Source organism: Tachypleus tridentatus, chromosome 4 (genome assembly GCF_004210375.1).
Source record: "Tachypleus tridentatus isolate NWPU-2018 chromosome 4, ASM421037v1, whole genome shotgun sequence".
Taxonomy (NCBI): domain Eukaryota; kingdom Metazoa; phylum Arthropoda; class Merostomata; order Xiphosura; family Limulidae; genus Tachypleus; species Tachypleus tridentatus.
The window spans coordinates 66,673,925-66,694,004 of NC_134828.1; the positions used below are offsets into that span (position 1 = coordinate 66,673,925).

At 29.8% G+C, this 20,080-nt stretch overlaps 1 protein-coding gene across 11 annotated transcripts in view; it reads left to right on the forward strand.

Moving 5' to 3' along the window:
- The first annotated feature begins 1,507 nt into the window (after positions 1–1,507).
- LOC143249343 (UDP-N-acetylhexosamine pyrophosphorylase-like) overlaps positions 1,508–20,080 on the forward strand; it is a 36,367-nt gene continuing 17,794 nt past the window's right edge. For 2 of the 11 annotated variants that reach the window (XM_076499012.1, XM_076499016.1), the window contains exons 1-3: positions 1,508–1,600; positions 3,435–3,647; positions 13,676–13,968. In XM_076499012.1, the coding sequence (XP_076355127.1) occupies positions 3,442–3,647; positions 13,676–13,968 (499 nt within the window). In that variant the 5' untranslated portion in view covers positions 1,508–1,600; positions 3,435–3,441. Of the gene's footprint in view, positions 1,601–1,706; positions 1,724–1,841; positions 2,144–3,434; positions 3,648–11,608; positions 11,888–13,675; positions 13,969–20,080 lie in introns of those variants that run through there. The other 9 variants (XR_013027738.1, XM_076499011.1, XM_076499017.1 and 6 more) reach the window with 8 other exon arrangements.

Here is a 20,080-nt window from a genome sequence, read left to right on the forward strand (position 1 = left end):
CGAGTCGAATGCCTTTACACATTTGGCCATGCCGGGCTGACCAAGCAATTAGTTCCAGTAAAACTATTTGCACAAATAATATTTAAAAGCATTACATTAACCAAAGTTAAAAAATATATAATGAAACTTGTTAACATATCTCGCCTACTCTCTTTAGGAAGGGATAATTAACACACTAAGCATGTAAAAAACGTAAAACAAAAAAACCCTTTAAGGCTGGAGACGTTTTTACCAGCTGAATTTAAAAACTTTAAACATAGATTATCTATCGAATTGCAAGAAAATAAAAAGTTAAGTTTATTTCTGTTATTATAAGAGAGTTCTGTTTTAATGTTTTTACCTTCTGGACAGCTGGGTACCTCTTCCACAGAGACTCTCCTTTCTTTCCCACTGACCACTTCCATCATTCAACAATGGCTTCTTGCTTTTGACTTTGAGCTCGGTCATTGATCGCCTCCCTTTATGGGAAAGTTTTCTCTCTTGCACTAAACTATATTTATTACCTGTGAATGCTTGTCTTCCTTTATGAAAAAGCTTTCTACTGCTACATTGATCTTTGATCTATTTATGAGTACCAACTGTCTTTTCTGCTGGAAAACAGCTTATATTAGTGGCTTTTATTCACCAGTGGCACCTCGTGTTTACTAATTAGCTTCCTACCACAGAGAAGCTCTTTATTGCTCTATCATTTCCTAGCATCTTTAGTGAATGCCAATAAATCAATTTATGTTGGTGGAATTCATCATCTTCTCTTACTGATTCTCTTTTCTGGCTTTGATATCGATCAGCACTGGAACTCTGAATTTAGTATTTAGGGAGTTCTGTAGAAACTGACCTATTTGGTCTCCAATACCATAGTCTTTGAGTCACCTCAAGAATTTTCATTTATCCAAGCAACCATTATTCGCGTGGATTAAACTAACTGTGAATCTAAATTGGTTAGGTCTGTTCGATAATGTAGCTTTGTTCATAGAGTAATGCTAAATATTCTACTTAATAGAACTAATGTTAAACAAAATAATGAGACTCAGTATAAGTCTAAAACAAAATAAATCAGTTTTTATTAAATGTGAAATATCAACACAGCATGTATACTTGAGATCTACTGTCGACAACTTTATACAAAGGTGTTTCATTGAGCGATGTCTTCCATGGATGGCAGTATTTACTTCAAGAATAGTAGAAGTTTTTTTTTACTTGAGCAACTTTCTGAGATAAAACCAAATTGAAGAAAAACAGAAAAATATATATTGTACCATAAAACAATAAAATAATAAACACGTGGTTCTATACAGTATAAGAGTATCGTATTAAAAATTTAAACTATCTATATAATAATAAAATAATCAATAAAGCGGACACAAGGATTTTCTCTTACGCTTTATAAGAAACGCCACCTTTTATTGCATTTGATGGACTCATCCGACTTTTTAAAAAACATAAAGATATTTAAAGTTGTAATTTTACATATAGTTCTTTTTTAACGCGATGTATGAAAGAAATAAAATATTTTTTCACCAGGTTACAATAATATAGAGGGCGAAAACAAGGTTCGGGGAACGAAACGCGACCGTTCTAGAGTTTTATGATTGGTATATTGGTATGTATTTAGTTTGGGAACTAAAATAGTTCGTTTATGAGTGATATCACTATCATTAAACAAAGTAATATTATAGGTTACTGTTCATAGGCTTAACTGTACTTGATTAGCAAGGCAATTTAAGTAAACAAAGGAGAGCGAGAGAGAAAAAAAGGTTTTATGATTAGTGCAAGCATCATAAATGTAACTACGTTAAATTACCGAAAAGTAGAGACCAATTTTTTCAAACTTCACCCGCTACATTGTGGAATACATTTTTGTTATAATTTTTAGTGCTAGTAGTTACTAATAAATTTAATAGTAATTTGTACTTTTTGTATGATAACAAATAAGGAGTAACATTTACAGTTTGTGCTACTGAATACTGGTAGTAATACTAACAAAGTTATATTACGAAATGCTGATTTGAGGACATAGAACATGTGTGTTGGAACCGGAGTGCTGTCGCACTCTCACTTTTACGTACTTCATCGTAAAAGCTCCATGTCTTGCCATTCGCGTTTAGCTGCTCCTTCCTACACCATTGTAGAAGCTTATCATGAAGTATGATGGAGAAATTACTATAAGTATAATTTATAAATTACGTAATAAGGTTATAGATATGATTGATTTGTTTTGTATGTCAGTTGATGTTGGTCGTTGTGAGCCTAGCGATAGAACATAGAAGTGTGAGTAGAAGTTCGCTCATGAAGATGTTGCCCAAATAAAATGTTGAGTGGAATGTATATAACATTATTCTTGAATTTATGATCGTTTTTCACTCATACTTACTATTATAATTTCTATAAACTAAGTACAAGCAGTTAGTATAAATGTAACACTTTTAAAAATAAAAGAATACTCAACCTGCTATTTGGACTATTACAAGTAGTCTGTAGTTTTACTTTAGTCTGTTTGGCAAACTTTTGGTAAATTTACACTTCACTTATAAAATTCTAGCTGGCACAAGAGCAATTTATAAATAAAACTTAGATATATTTTAAAAAGTTATGGGAGGTATTTCCATGTTTCAAAAGTGACATAACATCGTTTCATTAGTTGTTTTTTTTTATTATAAAGGGTGCTTTATAAGTAAAGCTTAAACTACGTGTTATCATAAATAATTTTAAATTTTCAAATGTTATTTTTAAATAAATTTTACTTTTGTTTGAGAGAATTGGGTTTCTGTAACTAGAATTACTTTAATATCTTTGAAGATAAAGACTATGTTACTAATGTAGGCAGAACTGCATTTAGATTAGGTGGAGCTTATGACAGTAAATAAGATTTGTCTTATCCCCAAGTAAATACAAGTGCATAAAAAAATTATTTTTGGTGTCCCTGAACTGGTTAGAACTCTAATGCAGATGCTCTTTCTGCCCCACCCTCTGAATGTAGAAGTTAGATTTTTACTTTTATCACCTAACTTCATTTCTTTGCCTTAAAGTGGTATTTATATGAATATTTAATTTTGAAAATAAAGACTGTGTTACTAATGTAGGCAGAACTGCATTTAGATTAGGTGGAGCTTATGACAGTAAATAAGATTTGTCTTATCCCCAAGTAAATACAAGTGCATAAAAAAATTATTTTTGGTGTCCCTGAACTGGTTAGAACTCTAATGCAGATGCTCTTTCTGCCGCACCCTCTGAATGTAGAAGTTAAATTTTTACTTTTATCACCTAACTTCATTTCTTTGCCTTAAAGTGGTATTTATATGAATATTTAAATTTTAGTACAGTTAATGAGTTGGAATACTGAGTTCTAGTTTAAATAATCTTATAATAATTTACAATTTTTGTTTGTTTTTCAATTATATTTTAATAATTATTTATGCTTTATTTTTATTTTCTAGCATAATTATGAGTAGTAAGTCTGTGAAAACATCTTATCCTGATAGATCAATAAGTCAACCACAACAGAAATATCAGAAATTTCAAAATTCAGAAGATGAAAATGCTTCTACTGCTTCTGGTAAAGGAATACAAGATATGAGCCTCTATGTCAGGAGATATGAAGGAAGAAAGAGAGGACCTCCACTGGACTCAGAACCTCATGGGGATGTAGTGTAGGTTTCAGTGTACATCTAAATGTTTCTGATGCAGCACATTTAAGAAATTCTGATTCCCCCTTTTTTTTTTAGTAAATCTAGTTTTTATAATTCAAGATGAAGCAAAATTTGGAAATCATTCCAAATTAAACAGATGATATGTGAACTATTTGAGTTAGAGTTGTTGAATTAAGAAACATTAGTGAACTAATTCCTAGATCACTAAAAGTTTATAACAAAAAAATTAGTATCCACCTATTAAATATTTACTACTAGTATTATGAGTTAATTTTTTTATCTTGTTGATTATTTTTTTGAATTTAGGACAAGTGTACAGTTCAGTGATATCGAGAAAACCCACTTGTAGAGAAATATATATGTAAAAACGACTCGTTTGGGTTGAGAAAAGTTTTTACATATATAAGTATACAGTTATTCTGTAATCTTTGGTATGTGAAATATTGAATGAATATTATGCATCTGGTTCCGATGATGATTAGTTGTGTGTAAGAATGTAATGAAATGAAGGTATTAAGCTAGTTAGTGCATTAAGGCCAAACATTTCACCTATAAAAAATATTAGTTATTCAAGCTAAATATAGTCCTTTATGTCCATATGATTATCAAATAAAAGTTGTATAGATCTCGTGCTGACAGAGTATTACATCATTAAGCAAATTATTTGACAAGCTTACTATTACTAATAAACAGTCTGTTGGAGAGCAAGTTTACATTTAATTATCAAAAATGTAAGCCTAATATTTTAGATTATATTTCCAATGTTTTTATTTTCAACATTTTGTAACTCGGTAATTTTTATCTACTTTTTTCTATACTTTAGAGAAGAGTTATTCAAAACTATGCTTCTCAGGTTAGTTTAATGACCATAACCACATATTTTTGGCAGTCCTTCTTTACAACAATTTGGTACCCTTCTTATAATGAGATCAAAATTGCATATATCAACATTTAATAGAAGATTATAATAACATTTTTGTTCTTAAATTCAATATATATTTTAGGTATCCAAATTTTCAAGATTCTTAGTCAGCCCAAGGCATTGCACCAGATAATATGTTGCACTCAGAATGCACGTACCCAAACTTGAGTATGAATGAAGCTCAGACATGTATAGGTCCTTGCAATATATAATTGTTAGTAATATAATTGTAGTAACTTAAGCATACTACTGAGCCAAAACAAAATGTACATTCTTAATTAAAGCACCATTAGACCAAGATTTTTGTAAATTTCCATATTTTACTATGACAAATAGCTATCCCACATTTTGTTTATTGAAGAATAAATACTGAAGACTTGTAAAAAGTAAATAAGGTTGCAGAAGTCAACATACATCTGTAGGTTATATGTAGGCACGATATTAAATGTACATAGTCTCAGTGACTTTAATAATATTCTGTGAGAGTTTCAATATATGATACATTGAAAGAATGATTGCTAAAATTGTAAATTTTGAAAAATACCACTGTAACCTGTTTATGTATGTAACATTACACTATAACATAGGTCCAAGAAGAGCATGTACATGCTTATGGTGATTTTATGGAGTCTATGTTTACATGAGCTTTCACTAGCATCAAGATTGTTATGTAACATAGCTTTTCATGTGCACATACCCTATCTGAAAAAAAAAAAAAAATTAAACTGTCATTGCATACCACATCAGGAAAACTATATTATAAGTTTATCTTACTAAAAATTTTGTTGAAGTACAAGTATACACCTAAGTTACAGTTTAAAGCTATTACTCCAAAATTCATGTTTGTATTTCTCAACCTTTACATTACACCTTCAACAGACCACCAAGAGGAACTGTATATACACCCCTACAATTATGAACATCGAAATGAAGTTGCATCTAATTTTACTACACTGTGAATAAAACAAACTTAAAACTTTAAATCATTCCTAGTAGTAGCTAAAGTAATTTAAATTGGGTATCATTCTAGAAATTCATTTTTGCATTCATTTCATAATGCTGATAAAATACATGTGCATCCAAACCATGCTGCTTAGCACTGTCAGTTACTGGTATTTTTTAACATGTTGGTCATTCACTCCATGTTGTTTTCAGACACTAAAAAAATCTGATACTGAGATGATCTTACTTCTTAACCTTTGAGATTAGTATAATATTCCTCATATTTCAATGTCTGTACATTTGTACCAAGAACAGTAGCTTTGTACATGTAGAAGCAGAATTATTATTATGCTTACAGGAATATATTGTGGTAGTAACTGGTGATTGGAATTGCAGGTGAGAAATATTTTTCATCTTATTTTGTTCATAACTTACTGGAAGAATATCACTGACCACTGGTGGGTCGTGTGGGAGCTGATGTGTTAATTACAAATATAATTAGTATTAGTGAGCTGTTCAGAAATATTATGTATTTTAATAAAACCTGTAATAAGCCCATAATACATTTGTATTTAAGTGAATTCAAATATCTGAGCTTTAAAGAAAATATATACATTATATTGGTAATTAGTTTCAAATTAAACTTAATTAAAACTCTGGCAGATTTACATGTGAAAAGTATGGTTTTATTAGTTTTTAAATTTGATTTTACCACTGTCATAAAGTGTAAAACAAAATATATAACCACACAAAAAACTGTATGGTATAACTAATTTTGCTAATTAATGTATCGCAATTAGCCTAGATATTGATTCATTTAACATTGTTACCAGTATGTGAAATAACTGTTAGTTGACAGCTTTGGAAACTTAGAACTGCATTTAAACAAATTTCACATTTGTAACTGGTATCTTAAACTAGGCAAGATTAGGTGGTGTTAATTAAGCATTGAATTAATTAGAAAAGTTGAGATATCTATGTATCTAAATAATGAACAACAAAGGTTTTACACCAAATCTTTGAGGAGCCTTACTCTGAAAAATGTTTGTGAACATTCTTTGCTTTGAACTTTGAAGCCAGTCAGAAAGCACTTTTCAAAAAAGTTTAGTACTGGCAGAATTTAGACATCAGAATAATTTAACTGATCTGATGTGGGGAGCAGTATAAGTAATTACACTGTTAAAGTAATAATAAATGGTAATATTTAAGTATTGGTGGTTATTTGTTCATAAAAAAAATATTAATTTTACCTGCTTTTGCATTTATTATACTTTAGTACTAATAACTCTCTTTAATATTGAAAGTCATGATGTAGCAGTTGAAAACTGGTGTAATTTTACTTCTATAAATTAGAGAAAAAAAAATTTTTTTTTTATTCATATAATTTTATCCAAATTTCTTGTGTAAGAATTCTTCACTTACTTGAAATGATTATGAACAGTATATATATATATTTCCTCATTGCCAATGACTACCAGAGATTATTTAATTAAAAATAACCTAACATATAATATCAGGTGTTTCTAACCTATTACTCAGGGTTATTTTCAATTAAATAATCTCTGGTAGTAATTGGCAATGAGCAAATGCTGTATTTAAAAGGACTGTACAGAATTCTTTGTAAGTGGTGAAAATGAGTATATAGTGCACTTTATATTCTGACGTATTCTTGTGCGCATGAATCATGAATGTCATTCAATTCTATGTAAATTCCTAGTATGTTGATATAGCAAGTTTTTTTTAACCTTCTAATGATAAATAACTAGAGATAAGTGCTGATTTGAGTTGATTGAACATGTGAACAATATTCACGTTGTGTGTGTGTATGCGTGCACACTATGGATGAAACTGACCTTTGTTATTTCTGTTACTAGTTATGTATAGATCTAATGTAATATTACTTTTTTTGCCTTAAGATAGTATTGGAAATAGGCTACTTAATAAAAGTTTTTTATTTCAAAACTAGGATGTTTTGTTATTTTTCAGTTATTGGTCTGTTCTCTATATTTTTAAGTTAAAAAGCTGTATCATTCTTTTGGCAAGTATATAAGCCATAAATATTTGGTACTTGTTTATAGACCCTAAACTACTATTGTACTGAATACATTTTACTTATTTTGCACCATAAAGAAAGGTGACATTCACAGTGTAGCAGTCAGAAACCACTTTAACTTTAGTACTATAAATACAGATGTATATGTTTTATATTCAGACATTTGAATTTAACATTCTTGTGGTGAACATGGTAGAAATAGTCATAAATTCACATTATTCTTCATCTCAGGCTAGGTTTACTTAATGTGTCCATTCAGTAGTGTTTGTTATTTGATGTTTTTTCATCATTTTTATTGTGTTTTGGTCATACCCTAATGAAGTTGATTTTGTACAAATTATTGTGGGCTATGATATCTTCTCTTTGATATTTAAATAGGAAATGATAACTAATGTAGGTAATCTGTGATTGTGAGATACTGCACGAGGACTTTGGTTTGTCTGAATAGTGTGGTAGAGATACAATCCACTTTGTCTTTGAAGTGTACACGAGTCTTTTGCTCATCTTCAGAGATATTACATTACATTTTTGAAGCTAGCAAGTTTCTTAGTAAAGCCTCGGTAATTCATATTTATGTATGAGTAACAAAGATTTTGTTTATTTTGCATGAGAGTTTCAGTCTTCATCACTGTTTATTTTTATTTTATTATTTCACAAGCAGATCCTATGTACTTTCATGTTATGCCAATAATTTATACTTTTATATATCAGTAAACATAAATATCACTGGTAGCATTATAGGAATTACAGCCTTTGTATCTATTTGTGCATAAAATTTGCTTTCTCAGTGTAGATAGTGGACTTAAAACTAATACTAAAAGTAGTTTAAAATATCTATGTATATCTAATCAATAACAAATGACTTTTGCATGTTTTGAGATTGTAATTATTTTTGTTTGATATTGTGTTTAGTGTGTGAGTACTCTCATTTTACCGTATAATGCAGAATCTTAATTATATTTTAGGTCAGTGCTTCTCAGTATTTTCCAATATCATTCACTGCTATAAGTTTTTATAACTTATTCACCCCAGTTTAAAAAAGTACTCATTTAGTATGCAGAATTCTTTATTATGATTAAATATACATCAAATTATAACTAGAATGAATACAATATAAAATAAACATAAAAATTAAACTATTTATCAAACTACAAATATAATAAATTCACCATTCACTCCATCATTCTGATCTCCCTAATCTCTAGAAGAATGGTTCATCCAGGTTCAGATGTTTCTTAATGTAGATACATTATTGTAATTCAACATGCAATCCATAGTTGTTTTTGTTTGTTTTATGAACAAATGTATGTGTATTTGTTTTATTTGCATGTTTCCATTTCAACAGTTTTTCTTATTAATAAACACACATTGGTACGTTGTTAGTTTAGCTGTTTATACTACTGTTCATTATTTTTACTATCAACAGTGATTAACAATGACTGGCATCTGTTAACCTTTTTACGTGAAACAATGTATGAAATCTAACTGCTTAATTATTTTTAGTTACTGCCTGAGAAGAAAATATTAAAGTTTCTATTAGAGAATGTTTCGTTTGATAACGCCTTCATGATAGTGTTAAATTACATGAATTATAAAAGTATAAAGTAAAACACTTTCTTTTAATGATATACTATTTTCTTTTAAATATTCTACTGAATGAAAATAGCCTGATCTTAACACAGATTTTATGCCATAAAATCTCACCTGGTGTTGGAATTATTTTGGGTTTTTAAAGTACATGTACATATTAAAAATAGTTATACAACTTTTATATGCATAGCAGGTGGCGTGTTTGTTATGGTAGCGCCTAATAAGGCAGTAAGTTTCATAACGAAAGTTTTATACTATATATTTCCAAAAAGGTTCTCAGTAGACCGTTTCTGGAGTGTTCATCAGTCACGTCAGTTGGTAAATTAGTAGGCCTTTTAACTTTTTAGGCTTTAACGTCTAGAATTGGAAAACGAAATAACAGCGTTAGGCCCATGTGATGTTAAGCAAAATACAAAAGTTCACTGTTTAAAAACAGTTTAGTTAAACCCTATATCTTATGATTGTAGTTACAAATATTAACGATTTTAATTTCCAGCAGATATATTAATTAATTTCAAGTTTGAGATTACAATAGTTGTTTAGTTTGTGAAGTTATACCAGATTATTCACGCCACTGCGAGGTTTTGTGCGTTTTTTACTATGATCTTCATCTTTTAAAATTAAAACACAACCTTTTTTTAATATATTTACATTAAGAACTTGGTGCAAGAAATATGTTAGATATTAAATACTTAAAGTAAACTTTAATTAGGAGACAACTAAAACATTGGAGGTAGCTGCCATATGACAGGTTCTGTTTGGTTGGTGGTTTGAAATTAAAGACAGCGCCACACTTCTTGAATGTGGCAGTGACAGGACTTCATAATAGGAAGGAGACCTAAGTTTAGCCAGTTTCAAAACATCAAGCTGTAACCATAACCAGAGTTTCCCATGACTGACTTATAAAGTTAATGACTGACAGTGTTTATCACAAATTAATATATATGTTACTAATTAAATACGTGTGGTATTGTGTTTTGCCATATTTAACAGAAGGAAACAAACTTTATCACAAAATAAGAACAGAAACGACATCTTTTTTTAGCCGTCACATACCCCCCCCCCACACACACACACACACAAAGGTGGTTCAGCGGTATGTCTACTGGCTTGTAACGCTAAATATTGGGTTTCTGCATAAGCGGTTGGCACAATACAGATAGCCCATTATGCAACTGTATTTAAATACAAACAAAACTATCAGATTAATCGTTTTTCTTTGTGTGTTGAATTAAGCAAACACGTCATAAGTGAATCTGTGTTCAAGGCTAATAAATGTTAACCTACTAAGTGAAGTGCTATTTAATGAATTATCTTTAACCTATAAACCTTTATATCTTATAAGGTATTATAGTAGGTCATGCACTTGTAGCACATTCGATTCTCGAAGGTATTCTTTCTTTTCTACGATATTTTCGAGTCCCATGTGGATCAACACCATGTAAACCAATTACATTTGTTGCTTATTATTACTGTAGTAGATAAGGTGTCGGTTCTTAACCGGTGGACATGAACGTTTGAATGATGCTGTAATAAACCAAACAATAGTTTTGTAATAATAATAATATTATTTCACTTCATATTTTAACCGCAATTTTAAGTATACAACCAATTATGGGTTCGTTTGCATTATGTGTGTGTGTGTGTGTGTGTGTAAGGACCAAAATGTTTACGTTGAGTGAGGGAATTCGTATAGTGTATGATAGTGTATAGATATTTTAGAAATTACAACTCGCCTCTGAAATTTATAAATGCAAGCTAATTCAGAAAGTAAATAATAATAATAAAAATGTGGAAATATTTAACTGTTAAAGTTTTGACTTTGTTAATGATAATAAATCCTGTATTTAAATGCCATTTAAGCGACAATTTGTGCAGACAAAACGTTATTGTATACTTGAGTTCCTACGTATATTATAGCTTACTATAGGCAACTATTGGCTCGTGTTTTGGGTTAGAAAACAGATATCAGTAGAGTGAGAGCTTGTCATAATATTAAGCAAAGTATAAATGAAATTTGTTTTCTGTATAAGATTTAGTTTATTATGATTGAAACTTTTTAGTTTCACATGAATTTTTTACGCAAGAAAAACTGTTGTACATTCGACGTGGTGTATTACATGTTTCTGTTGAGTGCTTTTATTGTGGAAGAGATTGTTTATCATGTCTTCCATTTACTTTAACCCTGCATAAAGCCATTTTATTATTGTTCGCTTTTTTGTTCCTTTTATGAGTTCTTTCAAACCCGGTGCTTACAAATAAAAGTTCATATTAGAAAAACAAACGATAGTAAAAGGTAAAGCGTTATTAAGTTACTGAACTTAGCCGTAACTATTGTATATATTAGGTCAATCATTGTCGAGATACCTTTTTTGCCACGCCTACTTTGCCACGTTTACATGTGTACATGAACGAGTACGTGGTGTTATTATCAGAACGGTCGAGTCCATTCCTGAACACGAGTTTCCTGTGCCTTCTATGATATATAACTTGCAAAAAGCAAAGACATTTGTATGTTTTGTGAGACACACAACTGAGCAATTACGCGTGACCAATCCATTAATTGAGAGTAATACTGTATATAACAATTCGAAGAAAAGTGAAATTTGGTAGAATTTTTTTTTTTCGTTGTAACTTGTTAAAGTTGATTTATTTAAGACTTATTCAAATATGATTTTGACATGTGTTGTTAGTTGACTTGCAAAACTCAGGATCGCAACTTTGGCTGGCAAGGTTGTATTATTATTTATGGAATATGTGGTTTATTTACTAGTACGATTTAGTGCATATTTTTCAACAGGAATTAATGTCCCCACTGCGACACAAGTTTGTGGGTAGCTCTAGTGAGAGTAATTTTGAATGTGGTACATTATTTATAATATAAACGTGTTATATTCGAATTTTATTTAATCCCATGTACGTCATAATACCAGTAGATAATGCTATATTTTATTATTTAAAGAATTATATTAACATCAATTATAACTAAAGTCTGTCATGGTTTTCTCATTTGTCTTTTATGATTTGTTTATTAAATAATTTAATCAAGTTTTTGGCATACTTATATTTAATTACTTGAATTTTACTTATTTGGATAATAAACATTCACTTCAAATTGTATTTTGAATTTTTTAAAATCACTTAAATTTTGAATTTTTTTCTTCTGTACAGTTTATCAGTTTTAATAACCTTACAGTTAGCACAGGAGGACTTGTATGTGTTGTTACTATTGACAGTCAGGTAGTTAAAATAACTCCTTAACAGTCAGGAATCAATATTATCACTTGCATTTTATTTTAATTTTGCTTATAACGTATTTAACACATTATTAAACTTATTAATTTAATATAAAAGTTCTAAGTTAATTGTTTTGCTAAGCTTCTACTAAACGTTATGTAGTGCTTTTAAACTCCTTGCTTTTGTAAACTTCTGATATCCATTTTCGTTTTGTTAAACCTTTGTGTTCTACTTGTGAAACTTTGTTTTCGTAAATTTCTCTAATTCTTTTTGACTAAACTTTCTCTCACCTCAAACCAATTTTTTTATGTTTTAATTAAACTCTCGTAAATTATTTTATTACTACTTTTATTATATTTTTATAATCATTTATTTCCTCTAATATCTTTGATTAACCTATTGTCTTACCTTGTTATCGTACCTATTCTAAAAGTGGTTCCTAGTCAACTGAGGTATATATAAGCCATTATTAAAGCTTTGTTTTATAATCATACATAATGTATTATGTATTAGGAGTTGAACATCGTTCACAGAAAATAGTATATATGGGTCAAAATTGAAAGCAAAATTGCAAGGCAATGGGTTAAATTTGAGCTTATTCTCAAACTTTATTTCTTTAAACTTAAAACCAAAATGATCATGTTTTTCTTAACCCTGTAGAGTTAAACTTTTGGTGTTTTTTTTGTATATTTTGTTAAAACTTTCTTTTAGTGCTTTACTTATGTAGTCTTTGTAGATTTCTCATTTAAACATTCCTTGAATTAACTAACTTATGATAGAAAATATAGCATACCAGTTGTTAAAACAATTATGTATGGATAGTGTAGTTAGTCTTTGTAGATTTCTCATTTAAACGTTCCTTGAATTAACTAACTTATGATAGAAAATACAGCATACCAGTTGTTAAAACAATTATCTATGGATAGTGTAGTTAGTCTTTGTAGATTTCTCATTTAAATGTTCCTTGAATTAACTAACTTATGATAGAAAATATAGCATACCAGTTAAAACAATTATATATGGATAGTGTAGTTAGTCTTTGTAGATTTCTCATTTAAACGTTCCTTGAATTAACTAACTTATGATAGAAGATATAGCATACCAGTTGTTAAAACAATTATCTATGGATAGTCTTTGAGGTGGCATCAGTTATTTACTCATTATTAAGCAGTTCTAGTGTTTAGAGAATAAACTGAATCTGTATGCTGTTCTTCGCAAAAGAACGAGACCATAGGATTTGTTTCAGTTGAATAGCAGTATCACGTTTATATTCTTTAATCTTAGACCTTGTACGGGAGAGATGGACGTGGAAGCACTTCGGTTAAGATTGAAACAGTACGGCCAGGAACACGTACTGAAATTCTGGTCGTGTTTGACTGGTAAACAGCGTACTATGTTATACAAGGAGTTGTCAGATATGGATCTAGAAGAAGTATACAGTATCTATAAAGAATGCAATCAGAATTCGGGTGAAGAGAGTGAGAAGCTGGACGACCTGCTTCAACCCATACCGTCCGAGCTTCATGAAGGTGTGTCCAGCAGTACTCCGGAACGGATCAGTGGTTTAAGAAACATTGGTAAGTGTCAGTTGCAGTTAGAAATTATTATTGTATTTCGTTCGATTTGTTTCTGAGAAAAGTAATAAATATTCATAATAAAGACAACTTCTATTAGTGCTGTAACTTCTTCAAAGCCCAAATAATATTTATTAGAAATTAAATTACAGATTTTAATTGAAAATGGTTTATCAAAATCAAACATTATGATATAGTATGGGTAACGTTTGTATTGTCGAACGCTTATACGAATCTGTAGTAAGAAATTCTGTCAATTATTTTAACATATCATAGTGATATAAATAATTTTTAGTTTTTTTTGGAAACCATTAGTTTTATTTTGAATTTATGTTGTTACCCATCTTAAACAATTTCCTACGTATATCGTTGTTTTACAGTAGTTTATATTCGTATTTTAATGTCTTATTAAGAACAGTAATTCTTACACCGAAATAAAAATATGAATAGTCTTGGTAAATTGATAAAGTAAATGATCTCAACATAGGTGTTGTGTACATAAATTGTATAAGAATGAAAAATGTTTAAAGACTTGCTGACGAAATGTTACTATATACAACTGAAAGAAACGTAAAAATATATCAGGCTAAACCATTTAAGATGAAATTAATTAATTAAATTAAACTATTTACCATTGTGATAGAACAAATTAATATCTAAAGACAAAAATCACCTATACAAGATAGTAGTGTGTGCCAATATTAATACAGGCTGCTATAAAAGTGGTTTTGTCAGAACTAGTAACATCGTCAATCGGCACTGGGTTGGGATTTACAATTTTGGAATTATTGTTTTCGACTATTCTGTTGATCAGATAAGTTTTTTTTTCTTTGAATTTCGCGCAGAGCTACTCGGCTATCTGCGCTAGTTGTCCCTAATTTAGCAGTGTAAGACTAGAGGGAAGGCAGCTAGTCATCACCACACACCGCCAATTCTTAGGTTATGTTTTTACCAACGAATAGTGGGATTGACTGTCACGTTATAACACCCCTACGGCTAAAAGGGCAAGCATGTTTGATGCGACTGGGATTCGAACCAGCAACCCTCGAATTACGAGTCAAATGCCTTAACCCATCTGGCCATGCGGAGCTCAGATAAAAGTAGCCCAAAGTTGTTTGGATACTTTAAAATAGGTGACTTTCATCTGCCACTTGTTGGTGAGCTGTTATGAAAAAAATCTTGTGTTCGGCTTTCTGCGGTGAACAGAACCTACGTAGACCTTTGTTTAGCTTTGTGCGAAATTTTCGAAAGAAAGAAACAACATATAAAAATAAACGTAAACATGTATTTTTACTGTTCCATTTATTTTATAACAGTTTTACAATATATTTTTGTTAGTCTTGCAGTACTTTTAGATTAGTTTAGATATATCTCAAAAAATTACTGTTGAGAATACCTAAAGTGAAACAGATAACATTAAAAACATTTTTATGAATGTTCTGCATGATATACTGTGAATATTTATTTATTTAATATGGTAGTCTTGAAGACCTCGGATGTTATCTTTTAGGGTACGTAAATAATATAATAATCTTTGAAACGAAATGTTTACAAAGTATTTAAGTAACTAGGGTTATCCGTTAAAACGAATAGTTTTCGTAAGTATACAAGTGATTGCTATTAACTTCTGAAAGCACTTATGTTTCCTTGTTGTTTTTTATGAAAAATGTTAACCATTAAAATATAATATTTACATTTTTGTTTTGATCTATATTGTTTTGTTTGTTTTTCGTTTAAAGTTAAAATGACTGAACTGTTGGTCCTTAAACTACTGACTATTAATTCGAAGGAAGAATGCTTTACACCTACTAAATAACATTTAACATCAGCAATATGGTAAAAATAGTACATGCAAATTATTGCATTGCTTGACTATAAGCTGCTCCTTTTATCAAGTTAATTCAAGTTAATTTGCTTTCATCGCATGAAATTAAAGCAACACAAACAATGATCAATGAATGCAAGTGAGAGGTATTAATTTTTACTAAAATTGAATTATAACGTTTCATAAAAAAATGAAGAAAAGGGTTTAATATACTAATGTGTATGCGTGATTAATAAAAATAATTCCTTACTTTGAATTATAAAATTAGAATAATTAAAATAATTATTTTGTAATTACAATAACACTTGTCATGCCAGTTTGTAATATAATTGATAGATGTCATGACAGTCACAAGATAATTTTTTTTTTGCAATAAAGTTATTTGAAAACTTGTATTTTAATTAATGTATGTCTTGAGAAATGATTAACTTCAAAAATGGTTATATTTATAACAGGTTTTTGAACGTTAATTAATTCGTTTTTAGAGTTAAAATTAAGCAGATAGAGCTTAATTTTTTGATAAATATTCACTGTAAAAAGGTTACATTAAAGTATTATGTGGATTAATTCACTACTTTTTATGTCATGAGTAGAAATTTTTTGTTTCCTACTAAAATCGTGAAAGCTATTTCCTAGAAAATGTTGAATTTCACTCGCTTTGAGTCTAAATACAATCGATGTACATTGAATTTTACTTGTAACATGTCTATTTTGAATTAAAATCAATTTATTTTGAAAATGTTCCCAAGTCTGTCTTGCATCATCTTTTATTGTCCCATTTTGTTAATAATGCATCTATTTTTCATGGCCACAATATTAACTTTTTGAAAATTAGGAAATAATAAATTTTTTATCTTAATATGCAGCAAAACATTTTGTAATGATCATTTTTTCCCAAGTGTTGTTGTTATTAGTGATTAATGTGAAGTCTAAAACAGCATTGACCACACATTTTCAGTTTAGGCCCTGCATAGTCAGGTGGGTTAAGGTGTTCGACTCGTAATTTGATAGTTGCAGGTTCAAATCCCTGTCGAACCAAACATGCTCACCCTTTCAGCCATGGGGGTGTTATAATGTGATGGTTAATCCAACTCTTTGTTGGTAAAAGAGTAGCCCAAGAGTTGGCAGTGGGTGGTGATGACTAGTTGCCTTCACTCTAGCCTTACACTGCTAAATTAGGGACAGCTAGTGCAGATAGCCCTTGAGTAGCTTTGTGTGAAGTTCAAAAATGAAACAAAACAAACATTTTCAGTTAATGTGCTTAATTCCCCCACTAGTACAGTGGTAAGTCTACAGATTTACAATGCTAAAATCAGGGGTTCAATTCCTCTCGGTGGACTCAGCAGATAGACCGATGTGGCTTTGCTATAAGAAAAACAAATGCACAACACATAATGTGCTTAAATTATATTTTCTCCTGATTATTACAGGAATATTTTTAATGGTATCATTATACAAATTCACATCCATGGTGAAGTAATTCTTGATGACAAAAAATGCACATTCTGAGATACAATTTCTCATCCATTCTGTCTGGTTTATAACAATTGTTAATTATTTAAGTAAAAATTTTCTACCATTGAAACCCCTGATTAGAATCCATATAGTCAATCTTTTGACTACGATTTTTATTTTTCCAGTCCTAATAGATTGCAGCTCATCCCTTATTTAAAGAGCTACCCCACCATTTCTTTTAAAATATCTATCACAAGTAAACAGCTTAAGTGAAATTTCAAAATGTTTGTTATCAATATTCTTCAAATGTTTTACTAACTCCCATTATATCATAATCTTCTATTTCAGCTCGAGCCTTGAAATCTTCTATAACATTACTGGTACTTCATTCATGATCTTACTATGTTTAACTTTAAATCTGATGGACTTGTTTTTAAAAACTTTTATTTAACTTGTTATTGCTTAGAATATCCTTTTGTGAAACTCCTCATTGTCCTATCTATCATAAGTGTTTGATTATCCCAATTTACCAATCTCTCTCACCATAATGCAAACTTACTTTGAATTATCTTTAATGCATATAGTTTGTTTTCCCAAATAGCCTACTACATAATTTCTAGCATATAATTCACTCTCATCCTGAAATCTGTCCCAAACATACAACCAACCCACCTGTTTCACAAGGCATATCCTTGATAATCCTTCATCTAAGCCTTGGCTTACATGAGATAACATCTGTTTCTATCCATAAACATCTGAAGGGAGTCTATACCTGTTAAGCGTCTTTTCTGATATAAAATTTCAAACTCATTAACTTCTAAATGCACTGAACAAACAAACAAAAAAAATGTATACTTGATACTAACAAATACTGTTAACACTGTTTATCCTGTATTTAAATGTTGTTTCTTGTACAGGTAGTAATTGGTGTTGACTTTGTGTGTGTGAAAGTCATTGTCTGTATTTCACAAGGTTTTGAAATACGATATTTGATAAATAGCCTATACTCATTTAATGGTTATTATAAGTAAATTCACCTTTTGTTTACAGAACCTTCAATTTGCTTCTGTATTTAAAAACAAATGAAAAACAGACACATTTGAAACTGTTTACATTTATATATATCCTTCTCAGTACCTCAAGTACACTATATCTGATATGTTAACCTTGGTTTCTTAAATATTCATACCACAGTTTCTTGTGTATGTAACATCATGAGTACACACAGCTGAGTACTTCCTATACCAACTTCTTAGTTAGGTAAAAGGTTGAATGTTGAACTATCTTATTGAAAGTGAGATTAATTTTAATTTTATTCATCTAATGCAATTAATATAAATGTAATCATTGTAGAGGCTGAAATGAAAACTTCAGTGGATAGTTTTGTACTCATCACCAGTGTTTACCAATCATCCACAATAGTTTATTTCACTATTTTTATTTTATTCATGTTATGTTCAAGTAACTACCTTCTCAAGTAGGCTCCAACCCAAACACATTTTACAGTTTTCTCCCACAGCAGTTTGTGCTGAGTTTATTTGTTTATCTTGTGTTCTCCACACTATTTATTTCTGGATTGGTTACTAGATTCAATTTTCTTTAAAAGAGATTGATCTTCTTTTTCTTGTCAAATATAAACAAATTTGATTGTTATCAAGTTAATAGCACAAGTGATACTCATAGTGTGAAAATACTGAAGTTATGTTTACATCTTTTTTCAGGGTTTAACTAAATTTCTAAAACATAACCTAAAGTTAAGTGTGAATGTTTAAACTTTGGTTCATTAATAATTAAAAATTCCTAACATATTTTCAAGAATCAAGAAGTATTTTTTTATGTATTTAATCATTAAAATTAATAAAACATTCCACAATAATATGTAAACAAAATTTAAAATATGAAACTGAACAGATAACTATGAATTAAATAAACTTGAAAGTACTTGTGCATTAACCCTTTCACTATGAGCTTGGTATAATATACACACGTTTGTATACACGTTTACATAATTAAGTATTTGCACTATAATTATGACACAGCATGTGTATCTTCACAAAATTTAGTATACTTTTAGTAAAGATTAAAACAATTTTATATAAAAAATTTCAGATTTTTAATGAAATATTTTACCAGATTTGTTTGTGAAAATAGTTTGTTTCATTACTAGTCTGAGGGCAAAGTGATTTTATGTCATGATTAAAAAAAACATTTGTCATCCCAAAAATCTCAAATATTATTTGTGTAATCTCTAAAACCTTCTGAATACATTTTAAACATTTGTTTTCTGTAAGACTTGTCTCCTGTTGGAACAGTAGTAGGTTTTGAATTTACAATGATCAAATTAGGGGTTTGATTCTCTTTGTTGGACACAAAGATAGCCTGATGTGGCTTAGCTATCAGAATCACACACACACACACACAGAAATACTTTATTTTCTATACTCTTAACTATATGGGGATTGTCACTTGACCAACCTTGTAAACATTGTAAAAAAAAAAAGAAAATAAATACAAATTATGCTTTTTACATTCCTCCATCAATTTAGGTGGAGGGTATGGTGCATACAATCATCCCACCCCCCTACAGTTTGGTCTGTTGAATTGTTTTATTGCATCACAGGCCTACAAATTGTGTGTTTGTTCTTGTGATTCTCATGTTCTTACCAATCAAATTACATAATTGGGCCTACATGTAGGCTTTTTCAGTAGCCGAAATGTACATCTTTAATATAGGCGTGCTTCTAGCTTTTCGATCCAAGTGATAGTTCATAAGTATCAGTCAGTTGGCCTAAGTATACATGCAAGTATCATAGCAACAAGGTTACTTTGTGACTG